Source organism: Macrobrachium nipponense, chromosome 31 (genome assembly GCF_015104395.2).
Source record: "Macrobrachium nipponense isolate FS-2020 chromosome 31, ASM1510439v2, whole genome shotgun sequence".
NCBI classification, from domain to species: Eukaryota; Metazoa; Arthropoda; class Malacostraca; order Decapoda; family Palaemonidae; genus Macrobrachium; species Macrobrachium nipponense.
The window spans coordinates 24,248,067-24,271,217 of NC_061093.1; the positions used below are offsets into that span (position 1 = coordinate 24,248,067).

Genomic DNA, 23,151 nt, shown 5'->3' on the forward strand with positions numbered 1-23,151 from the left:
GGGAGTTGATTGAACGCCCCTAAAACTAAGCTGAACTTTTCCTGATGAACTCGACATATAATTTCCTTAAGTTAGTTCCACCGACTTTCGCCCAAATTGGGTGACAGGTGATCCCCTTTCCCATTATTAAAAAACTTGTTGTGTGTCAGGAGAGGAAGATTATGGAGGACTCCCACAGTCCTTTTATGGAGAGACAAAGGGAAAGAGGAGAGAGAGAAAAAAAAATGATAAGATAGGGAAACGCGTTCGATTCTTCTATTTAAATGGAAATTTTCTTTTTCATTGCTCTCTCCTTTAAGGAAGAATGTTTGGTTCTCTACTTATTTTTCCTCTTCTCGTTATTATTATTATTATTATTATTATTATTATTATTATTATTATTATTATTATTATTATCACTTACGCACTAATCAACCGCAAGATTTCTTAATAACGATGATCGTTCTAGCAAAAGTTAATGAATGTTATGTAATATTTTCCTTAAAACTAAAGAAACATATGTATATGAAGTGGGGAAAATTAACGGTTACCCCTTAGTTGTTTCCATTTACGATGTTAGATCACGTTTAATGCATGTTTTATCCAGGATCAACATTTATACACGGCTTTAATACTGATTTTTTTTTTTTTTTTGCAGCTTATCTGCTTCCATACCTTGAAATAACGAGGACACACAACGCACTGAGCTCCCATAAGCAAGTTCCCTTCTTGTCCCTTTGCCTTGGGATGAAGTATTTAGAGGCAGTGGACGCCACGTACAATGTTGGGGAACGCCCTCCTGAGTAATTTAAAAGAATTTAATCTTTCATGCATTGTACATGAATGTTTTCATTCCTTCGAGAGAGTCAACTCATTTAAGAAGAACGATCTTTTCTGAGTCGATGTTCAAGATTCGTGAAAGTTGGATTCATGCGTTCTTTCAGCTTTGATCGTTTTGATATTACTTCATGATGTGCCCCTAATAAATATAACGGAAAAACGGAGGAAGAAAAGAAATTCAGGGTCCTATATCCTGCCAACATTATCGTCCTGTCACAGATTCTTTTGGAATTTCTATTGATGAACAGTGTAAGGAAGATATTCATGAGACCTATGTTTACCTTTTAGAAGATTGTTTTTATAGAATGGATAAGAAGGATTAAATATAGTAAAAGGTTCAGGTGGCCATTACAGGAAGCCTACCAACCTTTCATCATAACATTCTTTCACAAAAATGACTAAACCGAACAGCTGCATTTCCCTGTCTAAACACGACATGCAGGGGTCCGATACAGCTTTTGTAGCTGGTGTCATCAATTCTGGATTGTACAAAGGCTGTTTAATACCGCAAAAGCTGCCAGGATTACAAACCATTTTAATTTTTTCATTATTCTACATTATTTTATTATGACAAGTCTATACACACACAAACACACGCACACACACGTACACACACACACACGTACGCACGCACACGAGAGAGAGAGAGAGAGAGAGAGAGAGAGAGAGAGAGAGAGAGAGGGAGAGAGAGAAAGTATAACCTTTCTCGTGAAAATATGTGGCTCCAAAAGGTATACCATAACGAGACGTTTCTAACGCAGGAAACAAAATATATATAATACTTAAAGAAATACATATATTATATATATATATATATATCATATATATTATATATATATATGTATATATATATATATATATATATATATATATATATATATATATATATATATATATATATATATATATACTCACACACACACACATATATATACGTATGATATATATATATTATATATAGTATATATATATACGTATATTATATATATATTATATTATATATATATATATATATACGGGATCAATATATATGATAAGATATAGATATATATATATATTATATATATATACTATATATATAGAACATATATATATATATATATATACATATGTATATATATGTATGTATATATATGATATATATATATATATATATATATATACATATATATATATATATATATATACATATATATATATATATATATATATATATATATATGTATATATATAATATATATATATATATATATATATATATATATTATATATATATATATCGTACACAGGGGGTGAAGTTACACAAGGGGGGCACCACGTCCCATCCTAGATGGTGATAAATCCGAAATAGTTTAATTTGCTGAATTATATAAGTAGATTCAATTCTTGCCTTTAGTAATTAATTCAATGTATCAGTATTTTGACCATGTTATAAGAATTTGATATTTTCCAGAAGTCATCAGAAATTTACTTTCACATTCAAATATGCTATGCAGTTACACATTCCACCATATAGCGTTTGAGCATATTCCGACAAGTACGTGTATTATTGCCATTAATTATGCAGCGATATAAAAATATTTACTATACATTCATCCAAGCAACTCTGATTTCTATTATTTGAAAACCCAACGAGAACTCTGGCAAATCAGAGGTTTAGGAAAACACCCGAAAGGGGCAGAGCTACTCAGGTGCGCGAGGTCACACCTTTTTGTCAGAGCACAAAAAATAACTTACCAAGAAAAAGTTTTACTTTGCGAAAAGTTTTCAAGAGTCCTTTTGTCCTGACGAAAGATTCAAGTGTGAAAGGATGAAAAACTCGCAATTATTTATTTATTTTTTCTTAGCGGTTCTCCTCTTTGCAAAATTTGCTCATCCATTTCTTTCTCAAGTACTTCCATGTTGTCACATGTAACCTCGTGTACAAGCAGATACACACACACACAAACACACACGCATATATATATATATATATATATATATATATATATATATATATATATATATATATATATATTATATATATATATGTATATATATATATAATATATATATATATATATATATATATATATATGCATAAGTATATATGTGCGTGTGTGTGTACTATGTGTGTTAAAGTAAACATAAATAAGAAATCGTTTACATTAATGGACTTCTCTCACAATGGGTTCTTAAAATGATATCTAAACAACAAACTACGAATTATACTTTTGATTGTTATAGAAAGCCAAAATTTAAATCAACGTAAATGCGCGATAAACTTGTTAATATAACAATTTGATAGCTCAGCATCCCCCCGCCCCACTCTCTCTCTCTCTCTCTCTCTCTCTCTCTCTCTCTCTCTCTCTCTCTCTCTCTCTCTCTCCAATCATGTTACTCACCATGAGAAGGCCCTTATAGGCGTATATACAGCCTATGAACACGGAAATTTTTGAACTCTTGCAGTACTCATTTTCGGGAATGACCAAGATGTCGTCACGCATCTGTTGTAAAGAGAGAAAGTTTCGTTGTGAAAAAAATTTCTTACTAAGAAGTTTCTTTTTCTGATATATAATTCTAGAAATTTTTCATTACGGGGCACGATGAGATATTGTTAGTAATTCAGTTATCCTTAATGACTTAGTTTTGTAAAACAGAAAATGAGAAAACAAATACACTGAATCATGATTTGCAGCTTTCTAAGAAAAATTATCTTTACTAGATTAAGAATTTAGTTTTTAATGCATTATATCTTCACTAGATAAAGATTAGAGCATACCTGATAGATAAACCTAGCAGTCATTTTTCAATGACGAATGAAGAATCTTTTATAGAACTAACTTGGCACTTTTTTTCAGTAAACAATGCTTGACCTCTTTACTAAGTGAAGATAGTATTATAGTAAACATTTTTAAACGTTCTTACATAAGCTGTGAGAAGTTTCGTCTCCCGGTAGAACGGGTCGACTATTTGCCAGGTTGTCATTATGGCGACGTCCACACACAGCAGAACAAACACAACTAAAAACAGTTGCGAATCCTTGATGACCTGTTAGAGAGAAAGGACGAGGAACATGAGCCACCAGTGATCGAAGATGTACATATCGGTTGTTGAACGCAACATTCACGATTTTACTTTCTTTTTGCAATGCATTTCAGTTATGCAGCGCTAGCTATGAAATTTAGAGGAATAAGAATTCATGAATAAACGTAATAATTATTAAGTGATAGAATCTTAGATCCGCTCATGAATTTATATATAATCATAAAGAGAAAAGAAGGAAATGAAAGTTACATATTTCTTAAGATTGTCATTCAGATGAGAAATATACTGAATACAAAGTCTGACTATAATCAATATTTGTCTTGAAATACAGGACCGTTAATGATGTGAGCTATGTAAGCTTAACAACAGTAAGTTGGAAATTGACAATGGCAGGCGTGCTCTAATTATTAGGTTCATTTTGTAGTTGCGGGAAATTTTGTTCTCAGTTATTTCTATTGCAATAATTTTAAAGACGGCCTTAAAGAAAACATATTTCATAAACTGATGAAGGGATAGAATAAGCTTTCTTTAGCAGTTACAGAATTTCTTGATTATGTACGCACTCTATAGAGCGAACAAAGTGGCAAATTTACCCAGTATAATTTTTAATAAAATAAGACAAAAAGCTGACATTTCAAGAATTAATAACTATTCTAATTGGATCTCTTATTAAAAAGTCATTTTCCATAAAATTTAATTACATTTCTTCTTTAGTTACCAGAAGGTGGAAAGTTAGCAGACCTATTAATTAAACTGGAAATACGGGAATGAACTGAATTAGGTCGTTATTTGCTTTTAAAAATTCAGTTTTTATGAATTGGATCTGATCATCCCATGAGCTAGGATGGCAATAATGAACTTAATTGGCATATATTCGGTGTGAATTCGTAGTGCAGTTGATTAAACAGAGTTAATTCTAGATCTCTGCCTGAGGCAAAGAAGGAACATCAGATATGAAAAAATCTCCTTAACTGAAATCGGATTTAACAAACTGCGAGGTATTGTCTCCTGAGGATATTATAAATACTTCTGATAATACATAAATCGCGTTATTTAATAGGTCTGTCTCTTCCATATCTGTAATAACTAGAAATAACAAAGACAATAGCTCGATAAAGCACGTCACAAATCCCATAATCCACGCAAGGAAGTCACCGCTGTGATAAGGTATGAAGTATTCTGACAATCCACAAAGAACAACAATATTTACCAAATCAGTTTTTTCTGCATCTGTAATAACGATAAATAACAGAGCCAATGACGTGATATAAAACAAAGTCACAAATAGAAAAACAAATCACCAACTAACTCACTTTTTTGTTGAGTTGGACGTCGGTGAAAATCGAATGGACGCGCCAGGTCTTCGAAAACATGGACCCGAACGCCAGACTGAAGCCCCACATGAGGACCCACGCCCTCGCCGTGCAGATGTAAGGGAAGGTCGCTTCGCTCGTGAGCTCCGAGTCAAGGCCCAGCAGGATCACTGACGTGTAGGTCAGGATGCAGCCCACGATAATCAGGTTGTTGAGGTATGGCGACGACATCTTGATGTACCTGAGAGAGAGGTAAGGGGGAATATGAAGTAAGGACCAGAATGTTAGTTTTGGGAGAAGATGAGGTAATGAGGCAATAAGAATCAAGGGGAAATATGCGGCAGAGCCATTAAGAGGTAAGGAGGGAATATGATGTAAAAAAAAAACAAAAAAAAAAAAAAAAAAAAAAAAAGCATATGAGGTAAAGAAATAAGAGGCAAGGAGGGTATATGATATAAAAAAACAATTTGAGGTAAAGGAACAAGAGGTACGGAGGGAATATGAGGTACAAAAGGCAATAAGAGGTAAAGGAATTAGAGGCAAGGAGGGAATATGAGGTAAAAAAAGGGCAATATATGGTAAAGGAATACGACGTAAGGAGCGAATAAGTGGTATGGAGGAACATGAGATGGTGAATGTAAGGCGGGGGAGAATAAGATGGATAGGGGAATATGAGGCAACGGGAACAGGAGGTAAAAGGGAATAAGAAGGACAGCATACAAGAGGCAAGGAATAATATGAGGTACAGGGTATAAGAGGCAAGGCAAATTGTGAGATAAGTGGGAAATATAAGGTAATGAAGAATAAGGGTTAAAGGGGAATAGGAGGTAAAGGTCAATAAGAGGTAAAAGAAAATAACAGGTAAAGAGGAATGAGAGGTAAAATAAATTAGTAGGTTAATAAGAATAAGAGGTAAGGGTTAATAAGAGGTAAAAGAAAATAATAGGTAAATCAAAATAAGTTTCAGGGTCAATAAGACTTAACGAAAATAATAGGTAAATAAAAATAAAAGGTAAGGGTGAAAAAAGAGGTAAGGATAATAATGTATGAGGAGGCGTAAAAGGAAAGGAATACGAGAAATAGGTATGAGGGATGTGTTGTGAATACGCAAGGCGAAGGAAATGCATAAGAGGGACGGCTTGTCGAGATGTAGGAAAAAGAAAAAAGAAAGAAAAACAAGATGGAATGGAGCGGCGGCCAGTAAGTCCTCACGGTGCACGTGAATAGTGATGAGGGACATCCAATATCACCATCGCCATGTGAGAGGTGTTTGGGGAGACAGAATTTCTCTCCTACGTGACAGCAATTCCACATAAAAATGCTGCCGATGCGTGTTGCTAAATGGCGTTCTTAGTCTGTAATTCTGCTAAAAAGGTCGTTTTCAGGGGGATCTTTCTTTTAAATGTTCGTCTCTTGCTTCGTAGAAAGGGCATAAAAATATCCGCATTTAGTTACTATTACTTGAAAGCTAAATGTGTTACTTATATATATATATATTATATATATATATATATATATAGGTATATTATATATATATATATATATATATAAGTAATATATATATGTGTGTGTGTGTGTGTGTGTGTGTGTGTGTCTGTGTGTATGTGTGTGTGTGTGTGTATATATATATATATATATATATATATATATATATATATATATATCTGCGCGTGTGTGTGTGGAGATGTAGGTATGATAGATCATCACAAAAATCAATTCTGAATTCGTGGTTACCTATATAGACTAATCTATCCTATCGAAAAGATTTAGTAAGACATTCACGTTAACCTGACGGGAAGTCCCGCGTGCGCACACACGCACAGACAATAAATAAATAATAGAATAAAAGATAATAAGTGGAAAGCTCACCTTTGATGCCGGTATTTGATGTTGATGGCAAGGAATATGGACGCCATCACAATGCCTAAAGATGCGATGGTGACCAAAATAGCGTAGATGCTGATGTTGACGCTGGTCTTCTCTATAGACTTGACCGTCCGGTCCAAGGGAGGGTCGCCCCTGGCCAGTAGATAGGATGGCCTCTGTCTAGTAGCAACACGTCCTCTATGCCGTCGAATTCGCCTATTTTCACCTCTCTGCCGCCTGTGACAAGTAAACACATTTATATATTGATTTATTTCTTTTAATCTGAGATAAGAGTTTAAACAAATATTTCAGGCATATTTTTCATTACAAAAATCTAAAACATTGGTTGGCATGTGGAAGGGATGCTAGGTTATATAAACCATGAAAGAATTAATTCTGCTGAAATAATTCTGTTGTCACCAGCAAGCAGCGAAGACTAATTCCAAATGATTAATTATGCAAAATATTTCACTTAGACTTTATACACGAACATTACCTTGAAATTGCTTTAGTAGAATGAACCCTTTTCTAGCGTTATCCATGGTGAATTGGACGGGTCCCTGTGAATGAAAGTAAAACACTATAATAACAATCCAAATACCTCATTGTCCTTTCAGAATCTGTTAACACCATTACAATCATCCACTGATGCAGTGATCTGATACAAAAAGAGGTTACGTCAGACTGAAGTACTTTGAAAACTTACGAGATGTCACCGAAATCAACAAATTGAGTATTTAGTTCATAGTTTCCAATGGATGCAGTAAAGTTTTTCAAATATTATGATCTCAAATATTAGCTACATCACATGACATTTTGCTATTAATTTGCTTTGGTAACGAAGTTATTATATAAGGAAATTAGATCTAGCTTTTCATCATCATAAGAGAGAGAGAGAGAGAGAGAAGAGAGAGAGAGAGAGAGAGAGAGAGAGAGAGAGAGAGAAGTGTAACGTCTCTTTGTAATTAAAATAAATAAAAATGGCTATCCGTATTGAACGCCTACAGAACCTTTTTAATTGGAGTTCAGGTACAAGATAAAAACAATTGTTTAAAAAAATGTTTGTAAATTACTTTCGTAGTTGACAACGTAGTGTTTTACACCAATAATGAAGATGCTTCGCGTGATTCATAATGACATGTATTGTACTTTTATTTAAACCTTGATTTTTTTTTAATCAGACATCCACTTTATGTAGCTTACGTTTTATTCAACGGTAAGTGATGTCCTGCACAGGATTAAAAATAATTGAAGCGTAAAACAAATAGACGATACGACTTATTGACCAATGCTATCAATTTGTTTCTTGGTCTCTTATAACTTGAATAAATTAGGCACCAGGTTTTACAGGCATATAAATTTATCTGAATATATGCAGCTATTTTCCATGTATATTACATTACACAATCTTAAACATAAATTTAAGAAGCCGAATGTTACTGTAATGTATTAGAAGTTTGAGCCTAATTAAAAAGTGAATCCTCATAGTGGGGTTCGGGAATTTTGCAATTATCTGGAAATGACAACCTCGGCAGTGAGCTACATGAATGAGATAGCAGAGTCCTTCCTTGATGAATCGTGGCACGAGAGTCATATGCTAAAGGTGGTGTGCAATTATGCAATTGCAGAGAGGAGAGAGAGAGAGAGAGAGAGAGAGAGAGAGAGAGAGAGAGAGAGAGAGAGAGTTTTTCCATAGGGTGAACTTCTTGGATTTAATTCCTTGAATGACTTCACACTTGGCGCCACCCCTTTCTAATCTCGGCACCTGAGACGTTTGTAATCTTTCGCTTCTTGAAATACTGAGGAAAGATGACTATATTCTTTTACCGGATATTTTAAGTGATTGGTATTTCACCGAAGATCAATAGAGATAGTTACCCCACATTAAAGAACTGAAACGCTTCGTTTGTCAGCCGAAGAATAGCCATAGTACATATGTTCATAACGAAGGTAACATAAGATATACCTGATAATACATTTGTATATTGTTAACCAAAAAATGACAAATGCACATTACCAGCCGCATGTATGGAGAATTTTTGTACCCAGGTATTTAGAAATCCTCACCCGCCCACACCTACTATCTCTCTCTCTCTCTCTCTCTCTCTCTCTCTCTCTCTCTCTCTCTCTCTCTGTGTGTGTGCGTGTGTGTGTATGTGTGTGTGATGATATGCACAGCATAACATCCTGGCCACCAGAAAAACAAGATTTCTAGGAATAAATCGCAAATTAACCTTTCAGTTTTTCTACAATGTACAAAAAGGCAATTTCTGTCATAATAAATATCTACATGTTAGCAAATATTCCGTTATAATCTTACTTACGAGCTTTACACGAGTAGCAATATCGCGATTAAGCGCTGGTTACGGTTATTAAGTATCATTAAATATTCACACCGACGAGGTGACAAGATTAGTATAATGATACAGTTACCTATTTACCGAATATTATAAGGATTCTTCATTCCAGTGGCTAGTAGTTCCTTTTAATAAAAGGACGATTTCTTGAAAGCAATTGATATTAGGAAATACGTTTCTGGAATGGTGGATTTTGTCACAAGCAAATATTTGAAGCAACTCACCGAAGGTAAATAAGTAATTCTTCAATTTGGAACATTTATCTAACAATAAGACAGAGATTTTAAGGACCTGAAACTTTTCTTTAGTCTTTATTAACGACTTAATCATTAAAACTGAAAACAAGACATTAGGGAGTAATGTGGCAAAACTAACTGCATTTAGTCACTCTGCTTAATTATAAATCAACTGGATGATTAGATGAATAAATGACCTGCTATGCATCAGTAAGTCATGTTGTATTTGAGGTCTACAAAGTCGACCTTCCAGTACAAACGTGACTATTGATTAACCGATCTTGTACTATTCTCAGACTACGTGATTCACAATGCATTGGTAACAGCGTACTTAACTGCCTTGACTTTTTGGTCTCACTTGATGCTACCCCATATCCCTTGAGATTAAATCACGGTTATGATTATATATATCAAGGTATATTACCAGAAACTAGGCGTGGTCGGGAATCTGCGTTATGTTTTAATGATGGGACCAGTGAGGTCATTCATTCCACAGTACTTAGTATAATAATAATAATAATAATAATAATAATAATAATAATAATAATAATAATAATAATAATAATAATTAACTTATTTCCGACTCTCATCACTAATTATGCGTCCACACTTAACACACATACATTTTCATAGCAGACAAAATCATATCACCCAGAATGACAGAAGTTACTCTAAATATTTATGTATAATTCTTATTTATTGATAATTATTGTAATATACATTTCTTTGCGTGTACAACGTAGGTAGAAAGACAAAGAATCCCCTATCACATTCACTGTAATTGAAACTGCCTACTTCGTACAGTAATTACAGACAACAATGAAACCGAATAAGAAGCCCGATTAACCAGCACTAAAAATTTATTTCTTGGGAATAACGAGCCTCTAAATAACTCTAAACGGAAACAATCTAGAACCTGGAGCGCAACTTCTTAGGAGAATTTCAACGGAATCTCCAGGAGGTAACAGAAGGATGATGGTTAGATAAATCCTATATGGGAATATTACATTCCATTGTCTGAAAGAATAAGTGAACCTTCACCGTGAAAATGAAACTTCGCGACAGTTTTTGTACAGGACACTCGTTCATAAACGTAAGAAATCATCCAAATCTCGCAGTAGTCAGGTCTGAAAGGGAAGGACAATATTTGACAGCGAGGAGGTTGACTGGTCATCTGACATCTCCAAATCACTGTTCAAGGGTTAGTGTCCATCCACGATTACTCCCCAAACAATTAGGAAGACATCTTGTCCTTCCAAGCCACTGCCCCATCCAGCCACCGGGAACCAACCAGTGTTTGCTCAGAGAGGATGACCATGAAACCTACACCGAGGAGAATCAACGGAAAGGAACACTGGCAGCGGAAGTCATGTTCTGATCATGTCTGTTTGGTTTGATGGGCCACGGGACTCTCTCTCTCTCTCTCTCTCTCTCTCTCTCTCTCTCTCTCTCTCTGGTAGTAGTAGCAGTAGTAGAGTGGTAGCAATATTCAATGGGCATTTTCCTTTAGGCTATGTCACCTTGTCTTGTTATGGAAAACACAATTAAAAGAAAAATTACATAATCTGGCGTCAAGAATTTTTTATATCTTAGGTAATTAGAGGATAGAATTTAATGCGCTTTTACCAATTAGTTTTCAATTTTCTCAATCTTCTCAATTTTCAGTTTTACTGAAAACAGATAAAAGACTTCAACAAATCAGATGTGATAGATACGTTTATTTCATTACGTGCAGAAAGTAACGGTAGGGGCAGCCCAATATACCTATTCAAGCCTAGAACCAAAACAAATGTAGACCGAAAAGTATGACTAAACCATGAAAGGAACAGAAGTAGCATGAGAATTCTAAAGTTTGACAGCACAGTAATGGTGCAGTCTGAGGTCATGAGATGGTTTCCTTGCATACAAAAATCTTATATCCTATGTGATGACTATTTATGGCCTACTGACTGTGTAGCATTTTGAGAGAGAGAGAGAGAGAGAGAGAGAGAGAGAGAGAGAGAGAGAGAGAAGTAAAACTTACCGTAACTCCATCAAACTTGACCTCAGAAAGGGCTGACGTAAAGCGTTCCTCCCACTCTGCGCTGCGATACCTACAGATAAATGAAAAAAGAAATAACATTATTTTACTGGTACAGTTAATAAAGACTTTCAGGCTGTAAAAAAAAAGCTAATATCTGTTGCGACATGTAATCTATATTTTGGGTCAACGTTTTATGAACATATATTAATTATAAAGCCAAGCATCATGGAAGCCACTAGTATTAAAATGATAAATAACGAATAATAATGTTTTTTTTTCAGAATTGTTAACATTAATATTAAAGAGACGGGGAAGACATCACCAAATCAAGAAAATGTTTCGTGGCGTAAATTTTATGATCAAAACTGTGCTGATAAAAGCAGAAATAACGTTCCAGAAAATATTAAACTTTAGCGCACGCTATTACTGCTAAGCAAAAAAAATTAAATGAATAAATAAATAAATAAAATAAAATAAAAATAAATAAATAAAGAAAAAATAAAACGAAGGAAGGAATAAGAAGACATAAAAGCAATAAATTAGAGAATCCTCCGAAAAAAAAACGAACTTTGCCCCGAGGAAACTTACATAAAATCAACAACACTTGTATTGGTCCCATTTAATCGATTCTGAAGGTGGAGTTTATGTCCGACGGCCTGGATGGCCAAGGCCATGGCCCAGACTCCGTCGTAGGTGAAGCCGTGGAATCTCGAGTACTCTTCCTGGCGTTTCTGGTTGTAGGACTTTCTGTATTCGCTGATGTTCTGCAAAGGATAGTGAAGTGGAAAGTTGTCATTTTCTGTTAGGATACTGATTTTTATGTTATTCTAAAGTTAAACAGATGTGCTTTGTTGCAGTATGTAACATTAAGCAAAGCAAGAAATATGAAATATACTTTTTCTTGAGAACAATGTCTCGTCCTAAAGATACTTTGGTCTAACACATTTAATTTTGCCTGATGTGTTGTGTCATTAGTTACCGACGTCTCAATAGGGCGCAGCAGATACTGTTGTTATTAGACGGAGATAATTGCGATCTTGTTTTTATTGCAATAATCAGCATAGAAATACGCTTGTTATAATGCCTTTCACTTTCTTCTTCCCCTCCTGCCATACTCTTCTTAACTGACTTGCTATTTGGTACCAGTAGTTCGCTAACACGTCGCACGATGTACTTTCAATTTTTCACCTCACTGACACTTGAAGACATTTATTCGACCGTTATATTCGTGCAAATAAACGTCAGAATTGCGCTAAAATATCGCTTGTTTCATCGGTTGTATTGAACACTAGTCTAGTTCTTCTCAGGTGGAAACATTCACGAAAGTTTTCTTATGCACTATTCATCATTGAAAATATCTTCTTGTGGATGAAAATCTCCATTCAATTATGTAGTGGATTTCCAGTTTCATAATACATGTAATCGAAATACATATATGAATAAATCTACGCTCGAGAGGAAGCACTTGATGATTTCTAGTAAGTGAATAAATGACGATCATGTAGCATTTATTATTAATAAATTAGTTTTTTTACCCAGTCTCATAATGCCCGGTATGACTTAGTCATTAATATTATATACGTGTTCTGTAATGGCATATGGAGAGTCATATTATTAGTTCCATATATGTTTAATGCCAAACAAGGCACGGTCTAGTTTCATTGATCATATTGTAGCTGGAAAGATGTGTACTTCAATAATAGAGTAGTGTAGAACTAGGTCTCTTAAATAGGAAGAGAGATAGATAAATATAGAATTATTTTTAGATGCATACTTAAAAGAAAGAGACATAAATCGATAGATAAACAGATAGATAGATAGACAGATAAAGACAGAAAAACAGAAAGAGAGAGAGAGAGAGAGAGAGAGAGAGAGAGAGAGAGTACGGTGGAGAAGTATACTCGCTTAACTAGAGGTAGAGGAAAAAACAACATTTACATTCAGGTGACGGAGTCACGTACAAAAATTCGAAGTGAATAGTTCTGGCGACTTTTTTCCAATGCGTTCCTTTCTACCGAAGTGCTCATAGCTTTTAGTGCTGCCTTTTATTTCAGGAGATAAATGGGCGCTCCTCTTTTTCTCCTCATAGTTATTATTATATCGTATTATTTCTGTTAAACACACTCATATTATACATATACATACATACATACATACATACATATATATATACATATATATATATATATATATATGTGTGTGTGTGTGTGTGTGTGTGATGTGTGTGTGTGTGTGTGTGTGTGTAACAGGCACTGGTATGATTAAAATGAATTGAAAATCCCAACCACACCACACACACACTCATATATATATATATGTATATATATATATATATATATATATATATATATATATATATATATATATACTGTATTTGTACATATGCGCGTGTGCAAGCGTGTATGTGCGTGTGTGTGCACGTACGTGTGTGTGTGTACTTACTGGCACGCATATATCAATGCTAATACATAAAAATACATGGACATTAAAAATTAAGCGTTAAATGTATCCTTTATTTTAGGTTCCACCTTGTTATGTATCTACATTTTAGGTTCCACCTTTTACTGGTATTCTTTTAACAGCAATGGAGTTCACTTTCACCCGTATAGCTTCTTTTTTTACCTTTATTTTGTAATGTTTATTTTATCTGATCTTTAATGATAACATTAGAAAGCAAGCTGTCACAAATGCTTATTCATTTATGCAGATTTAAGATTTTATTTTCTCCCCTTATCAAACCTGACGTGTTTGAGCACTGAAAACCTGTCATGGTTTTGTCTTTAAAAATTACTAAATGAAAATTATTGTATCTTTGAAAATTACTTAATAAAAATGACTTTCTCTTGGAAAATTATTTTCTCATTAAAATTTCTTTTAAACGATTCTCTCATTAAGACAATTATGTTTTTGGAAATTACATTATCGAATGATTATCGCTTTGAATATTTCTTTCTCCTTAAATAACTACTTTCGCCCCCAAGTAATTATTGTCTCTTTAAAAAGCTCATTTCAAGTTATCACTTTCTCTACACAACATCCCCACCCACCAATAAAAAAAAAAAAATCTCCGCAAAAAATAATATTTTGTTTGAAAGCAACTCTGTCTATAAAAGGATTTTATCTCTAAAAAGTAAAACACAAACACGAAGAGGAAAACGTTTCCCTCTCCTACCTTTCCAGAGACAGTTTTGGTCGGGGAGGTGGCGAGTGGCAGAAGGTCCGTCATGATGCATCCCTCGAGGGCAACCATGATGTCCTCGACGGCGCAGCCGCCTCCGCCGGACTCCTCTGGCTCGTCTTTCATGTCGATGACGTCATCGACTTCGTCGTCGTCGTCGCCGTTGCCTCTCAGGGTCCACCATTCCTCCCGGTACATTCCTGAAGGAGGAGGAGGAGGAACAAAAGTCAAGAAAGCGAGTGGCGCTATGGAATGTTTACGAATTAAGGGGTTTTTGAGTTGGGTTTGTGACAATCATTTCTATGTTATGAATCACATTAGAAATACTTAAAAAGATATTATAAATAAGTACATATGTTATAAGAAATTAAAAACCACATTTTAATAATAAATGGAAATACAGTGGAATCACCTTCAAATAGAATTCTGATGTGAAATGCTTAGCATTTTAGGAATATAATTTTTTTTACTCTCATTATTAAGCTCTAATTTCAGTATTCTCTTTATTCTGCATATAAGCCTGGAAAAGGGGAAGCAAAAAACAGAAGAGCGAAAAGAAAGCGGTGTAGGGGGAAGTGCAAAGGATAAATATTCCTAGGCTTTTTTTGAGAGAGAGATCCTACAGAACAGTAAATAAAATAATATAATCAAGGAGACAGAAAAAAATAGATTAAAGATGAGATGGATAGTGGCAAAAAGGTAATCTAATCACACAAATATGTTCGGAAAGCCTTTGTAAAATACGGTTTTCTGAATGAAGTACAGTCAGAATAATTACATTTATGCTTATAGCACATGGTACTTAACATATGATATTTTTATACACGCATACACACGCACACGCACACGCACACGCACACACACACACACACACACACACACATATATATATATATATATATATATATATATATATATATATATATATATATATATATATATATTATATATATATATATATAGTATAAATACATGTATACCCACATACTGACAAACGATTCAGTAGTTTAAACATAATGCGATGTTTCTCATTCTTCTTAAACAATTAGGTCCAAACTCAAATAAAGTTTGTTTAATAATGATCTGCATATAATTTTAGAATTCTTATACAACCATTTATATTAATATTTTATCATCATACATGCATGGTGCTGTAATATATTTCTATAGTTAAACGAATATATCAATAAGGGAATATCTTTCTTTTACTGAGCAGTTATTCATAATTTATCCTCTTGACCTATGCGTTCATTGGGTTTTATACAGTATATTATTTGTATCTTCTGCTGCATGTTTTCCATATATGTAGACCAGCAATAAACGTTACATATCTCGTAACAGCTTTGCTTTTCTACAACTCTCCTCTAATCGTACAGTTTTCCTATGGATTTAATCACCAACGCTAATAATCAAACGCTTCCGTTCTAATTCTATTCATTTCCCTCACAAACTTACATTTCTTCCCACATACATATAGCATTTTGAATTATCTTTGCTAGCGTCTTTCAATACGAATGACTTAAAATATCATGAGTTTTACTCTCTAGTCAGAATTCATTTAATATGTGTGGATATGTGCGTGATCTCACAAGTGCGCGTAAGTACGTGTTATCCTATAAAACATTTTACATAAAAAACTAGAATACAATAGCACATTATCTTCATGTGCAAAATTTCAGGACAATATGCAGACAATTTCAGTTAATCGACCACAATCGGTATTTAATAATCAATTGTGTGAAGTTACTTATAATTGGTATGTTTATCGAATTAATGTAATCGATATGGGTTACGTGACATACGACTCATTTATATTCAGTTTTTAGTAACATCAATAGTTCCTTGAACTAAATTATTATTCAGAGCTATCAATTTCAATTCTTACAGATACTGACTTAAGTTTTCCAAGCAGTAATATTTTGCATTGCAACAATGACCTATGACCCATGAGAGAGAGAGAGAAAGAGAGAGAGAGAGAGAGAGCGCAACATGAAATTTGTAGAATATATATATATATATATATATATATATATATATATATATATATATATATGTGTGTGTGTGTGTGTGTGTGTGTGTGTATGTGTATACGACATATCTCATCAATTTTCACTAAGAGTTTATTGAATGATGGTGCTTTAAACTTGGAGAAAAAGTTGAATTACTTCCATAAGACCAAGTTCAATTTTCTAACGGCTCTTCCTGTAAGAAAATATATCTCTGTATGATGGTTTATATTTATTATTGTGCGGCTTTTGTTTACACTTTACAAGATTTGCATTTTTTTTTCTTGAAAATTGTATTCAGTTTATCGTTTTTTGTTCGATATGAGTAATTAGATTCTGAAATAATAATAATAATAATAATAATAATAATAATAATAATAATAATAATAATAATAATAATAATAATAATAATAATAATAATATTTTAAGTCATTCGTATTGAAAAGGCTACGAAGCAAGAAATCAAGGGAGGAACTCAACGAGAAATACAAAGTACAAGAGAGGGGACTAAACAACACAATAGAAGATGTAAAACAGAGGCTTAAGGCCAAAGAACATAAGATCCAACGGTACATGAACAGGAATAAGGGATACCAACAGAACAAACTATTCGGAACCAACCAGAAAAGACTATACAGCCAACTAAGAGGGGAAGACAACCACCAAGAAATTCCTGAAGCCGAACCAAGTAAGAGACTCTGGGAAAACATATGGAGCAATCCGGTATCACACAACAAACATGCAACATGGCACAAGGAAGTCAAGGAAGAAGACACAGGGAGAATAAAACAAAGATTCACAGAGATCACGACAGACAAAGTCAGACACCAACTAAAGAAAATGCCCAACTGGAAAGCCCCAGGTCCCAATGAAGTCCATGGATACTGGCTCAAAAACTTCAAGGCCCTAACCCACGATTAGCAGAACAACTCCAGCATTGTATAACAAATCACCATGCACCCAAATGGACAATAGTAAGGGAAATATAGCCAGTAACTACAGGCCTATCACCTGCCTACCAATAATGTGGAAGTTACTAACAGGTATCATCAGTGAAAGGCTATACAACTACCTAGAGGAGACAAACACCATCCCCCACCAACAGAAAGGCTACAGAAGGAAGTGTAGGGCCACAAAAGACCAGCTCCTGATAGACAAAATGGAAATGAAGAACAGTAGGAGAAGGAAAACCAACCTAAGCATGGCATGGATAGACTATAAGAAAGCCTTCGACATGATACCACACACATGGCTAATAGAATGCCTGACAATATATGGGGCAGAGGAAAACACCACCAGTTTCCTCAAAAATACAATGCGCAACTGGAATACAATACTTACAAGCTCTGGAATAAGATTAGCAGAGGTTAATATCAGGAGAGGGATCTTCCAGGGCGACTCACTGTCCCCACTACTCTTTGCTTTGAGTAGCGCATGATTCCCATGATAAAAGTACTACAGAAGATTGATGCCGGGTACCAACTCAAGAAAAGAGGCAACAGAATCAACCATCTGGTGTTCGTGGACGACATCAAGCTGTATGGTAAGAGCATCAAGGAAATAGATACCCTAATCCAGACTGTAAGGATTGTATCTGGGGACATCAGGATGGAGTTTGGAATAGAAAAATGCGCCTTAGTCAACATACAAAAAGGCAAAGTAACGAGAACTGAAGGGATAAAGCTACCAGATGGGAGCAACATCAAACACATAGATGAGACTGGATACAAATACCTGGGGATAATGGAAGGAGGGGATATAAAACACCAAGAGATGAAGGACACGATCAGGAAAGAATATATGCAGAGACTCAAGGCGATACTCAAGTCAAAACTCAACGCCGGAAATATGATAAAAGCCATAAACACATGGGCAGTGCCAGTAATCAGATACAGCGCAGGAATAGTCGAATGGACGAAGGCAGAACTCGGCAGCATAGATCAGAAAACCAGGAAACATATGACAATACACAAAGCACAACACCCAAGAGCAAATACGGACAGACTATACATAACACGAAAAGAAGGAGGGAGAGGACTACTAAGTATAGAGGACTGCGTCAACATCGGGAACAGAGCACTGGGGCAATATCTGAAAACCAGTGAAGACGAGTGGCTAAAGAGTGCATGGGAAGAAGGACTAATAAAAGTAGACGAAGACCCAGAAATATACAGAGACAGGAGAATGACAAACAGAACAGAGGACTGGCACAACAAACCAATGCACGGACAATACATGAGACAGACTAAAGAACTAGCCAGCGATGACACATGGCAATGGCTACAGAGGGGAGAGCTCAAGAAGGAAACTGAAGGAATGATAACAGCGGCACAAGATCAGGCCCTAAGAACCAGATATGTTCAAAGAACGATAGACGGAAATAACATCTCTCCCATACGTAGGAAGTGCAATACGAAAAATAAAACCATAAACCACATAACAAGTGAATGCCCGGCACTTGCACAGAACCAGTACAAAAAGAGGCATGATTCAGTGGCAAAAGCCCTCCACTGGAGCCTGTGCAAGAAACATCAGCTACCTTGTAGTAATAAATGGTACGAGCACCAACCTGAGGGAGTGATAGAAAACGATCAGGCAAAGATCCTTTGGGACTATGGTATCAGAACAGATAGGGTGATACGTGCAAATAGACCAGACGTGACGTTGATTGACAAAGTCAAGAAGAAAGTATCACTCATTGATGTCGCAATACCATGGGACACCAGAGTTGAAGAGAAAGAGAGGGAAAAAATGGATAAGTATCAAGATCTGAAAATAAAAATAAGAAGGATATGGGATATGCCAGTGGAAATTGTATCCATAATCTTAGGAGCACTAGGCACGATCCCAAGATCCCTGAAAAGGAATCTAGAAAAACTAGAGGCTGAAGTAGCTCCAGGACTCATGCAGAAGAGTGTGATCCTAGATACGGCGCACATGGAAAGAAAAGTAATGGACTCCTAAGGAGGCAGGGTGCAACCCGGAACCCCACAAAAAAAAATAAAATAAAATAAAAAATAAAAATAATAATAATAATAATAAAAATAATTATATGTTCTACTGAAGGGGATTGCTGCTTCAGCTGCATTGATTTTATAGAGATTCTTTCCTATTCTTCTTATTACGGCTTTTTCGATTTTACATAGATTGGCGAGTAACGTGCCTATGGGAGGCATAAGGAAAAATCAAGATCGAAATTTCATTGGTCGGGGGAAAGATGCTCGCGACCAATAGTAGACGAGCATCGTACCCCGACCAGTGAAAATTCAGGTCACGGGACACCCCCTGCTGACCACCGACTATAAATACGGTAGAACCTGTATCCATCGTCAGTCTACTCAAATCCACAGCCTTGACAATATCTGGTTGAAACCAGAAGAAACGTCGGCCTTCAAACCGTATATACAATTAAATTCTAAGTATAATAATCTACGGATAATGCACGCCAGATGTGACTTGATTTACAGATGAATCTATCTTGACCTTTCCCTATGCCTCCCATAGGCACGTTACTTGCCAATCTATGTAAAATGAAAAAGCCGGAATAAGAAGAATAGAAAAGAATCTCTGTAAAATCAATGCAGCTGAAGCAGCAATCCCCTTCAGTAGAATATATATTATTATTATTATTATTATTATTATTATTATTATTATTATTATTATTATTTCAGAATCTAATCACTCATATCGTACAAAAAACGACAAACTGAGTGCAATTTTCAATCTTTGCAATATCGAAAAAACCGTAATAAGAAGAATAGAAAAGAATTTATATAAAATCAATGCAGCTGAAACAGCAATCTCCTTCAATAGAACATGCTTGAAAGAGGGTCTTCTATCTAAATACAAAAATATTAATCTATATAAAGTATATTATCATTCGTTGTGTGTAATCTTGATATAGCTATTATTAGAAATACATTAGAAATTCTTTCAGTTTTATGAGGGCTAAAGACCGTGAGAATGAAATTAGAACTATTCTTTTACCAGGATAGATCCTCCACTTATATTTACAACAATATAACTTGATTAACGGGCGAGAATATGCCTTACTTTATCCTGGTCTTAAAACAATAACAACAACGACAACAACAACAACAATATTAATAATAATAATAATAATAATAATATAATAATAATAATAATAATAATAATAATAAAATAAACTGTTACTGACATTAGTGATGGTGATGATAACACTCAAAATGGCTTAGTAGAGCAAAAAGTAAAAGCTAAAATCCGAGAAGAATTGAAAAGGCGAGGATGATAATGGTGATTATCTTTATAGTAAGCGAAGGTTTTACACTTCAAGAGTCATAATGGGGTGCATACCAGCTTTCAAAGAGAACATAAAACCTCTCTATCAATCTCTTTACCGATTTATCTTTCTTTCGATTCATATAGTAGGCTTATCTATCGATTCTTTTAATTTTCTTTTTTTAGACAATCTTAGAGAGATGTGTTAGACACTTGCATTGAAGGGCCACCGTTTTACAAGAAAAACATTTTTATATGCTCATTATACCTCTATCAACAACGCTTAAAACGTACTTTTTGGCGATGCAGTTGACTGATAACCATTCTGTTAAGATATCGAAGGTTGATAGATGTATAGCTAGACAGAGACAGATAGAAAGATGGGCAGGTAGGTAAACTGATTGAAGCATAAGGAATTAGACAGACCAATATCATAGATAACACAACCGGAGAAAGCGGATAACATGTAATATTGAACTATAGTTTATTTACGAATGACATACCGATGTAAAATGTCTTATGTTTTCCACAATATTTATAGGTGGTATCAAAGCGAGTTAACTTTGTCGAGTTGGTACTAATGAAGGTACCATTTTGTCATACAAAATTGAGGGATATTACCTGTGATGTTAGGATAGAAATACTGAGTGTAGTTTTCTAGCGTAATATAATCAACTTTACGATAATCTGTACCAACTGAAAAACAATATATTTTACCTCATAATGCAAAAATTCAACACGCTGTGTTATCTTATCTTCCTTTGGTATTTACCGGCGAAACAAGGTTAACATAACCGACTCTGGGTTGCTGTATGCCTTTCATCAGTGTTGCTATGTTATATGTATAATAATACTACTAGGAATAAGTCTTATTTCAGAGACGACATTCACCTACAAGAGAATACGTAATATTCGGAAATACATATATTTAAGGATTACAGAACACTTGGTTACAGGGGAAGATTACCAAAGTAAAACAAGAAGTAATCATAAAATGCAACTTGTAATTAATCATATGTACATCTCTTTACTGGATACGCTCATTTACCCATTATCTTTCTACCTACCTATCCACACACACACACACACACAATCATATATATATATATATATATATATATATATATATATATATATATATATATATATATACGTATATATATATGTGTGTGTGTGTGTGTGTGTGTGTAGATATATATATACACACACACACACACAAAAACACACACACACACACACACCATATTATTATATATATATATATATATATATATATATATATATATTATATATATACATATATATATATACACACACACACACACACACACACACACACATATATATATATATATATATATATATATATATATATATATATATATGATATAGGTATATAGTATATATAGTATATATAATTTATATATGTATCGCTTCCACAGAGTACCCAATGATAGGGAAGGTAAAAAGTTAAGAAGTAAGGCCTACTTTCTTATCTTTGTGTGTGTATGCGTCAATACAAACAAGTGTGTTTAAAAAAAGGTAGATGCATTTGCGCTCGTAAGCCAGACTTTGTACGTATATGACATTTGATTAGAAATAGGAAAGCGCTTACCTGATATAATCCACTGGTAGTTGGCGCCGTACATGCCTTTTCTAAAAGCTTCGCAAAATATTCTCCGCGCCCACATCTCGTCGAAATAGCCTAAGATTATCCGAACGTCCTTATCTAGAAGTTTTTTCATTTGGTCCTTGAATTCGTCCGTGAAACTTTGTGTCTCGGCCATCTCGAATTTGTAGAGGTCCAATAATGAAGCCAAATGGTTGTGGGCCTGTTGAGGGAAAAGAGAGAGAGAGCGGGATTTGTCAGAGTAGGTTGAAGGGACGTTTTATGTTTGTATATGAATGTTTGAAGCGTACTCTTAAACATTCACTTACAGAGAGCTGTCAAAAATAGTCATTGAATTTTTCATTGAGATAGAGAAGAATAATTATTTTTTTGAAAACCGAAAAATAAAGTTTACAGACTCATACGTACACACACACACATATATAGATATGCATACACA

General features: G+C 34.5%; 1 protein-coding gene across 1 annotated transcript in view; it reads right to left on the reverse strand.

Moving 5' to 3' along the window:
- LOC135206695 (uncharacterized) overlaps positions 1–23,151 on the reverse strand; it is a 197,476-nt gene that overhangs the window by 30,721 nt on the left and 143,604 nt on the right. The window contains 10 exon segments of the mRNA XM_064238117.1: positions 3,204–3,305; positions 3,727–3,849; positions 5,160–5,400; positions 7,029–7,179; positions 7,182–7,262; positions 7,522–7,585; positions 11,642–11,711; positions 12,230–12,405; positions 14,814–15,019; positions 22,698–22,914. Of these exon segments, the coding sequence (XP_064094187.1) occupies positions 3,204–3,305; positions 3,727–3,849; positions 5,160–5,400; positions 7,029–7,179; positions 7,182–7,262; positions 7,522–7,585; positions 11,642–11,711; positions 12,230–12,405; positions 14,814–15,019; positions 22,698–22,914 (1,431 nt within the window).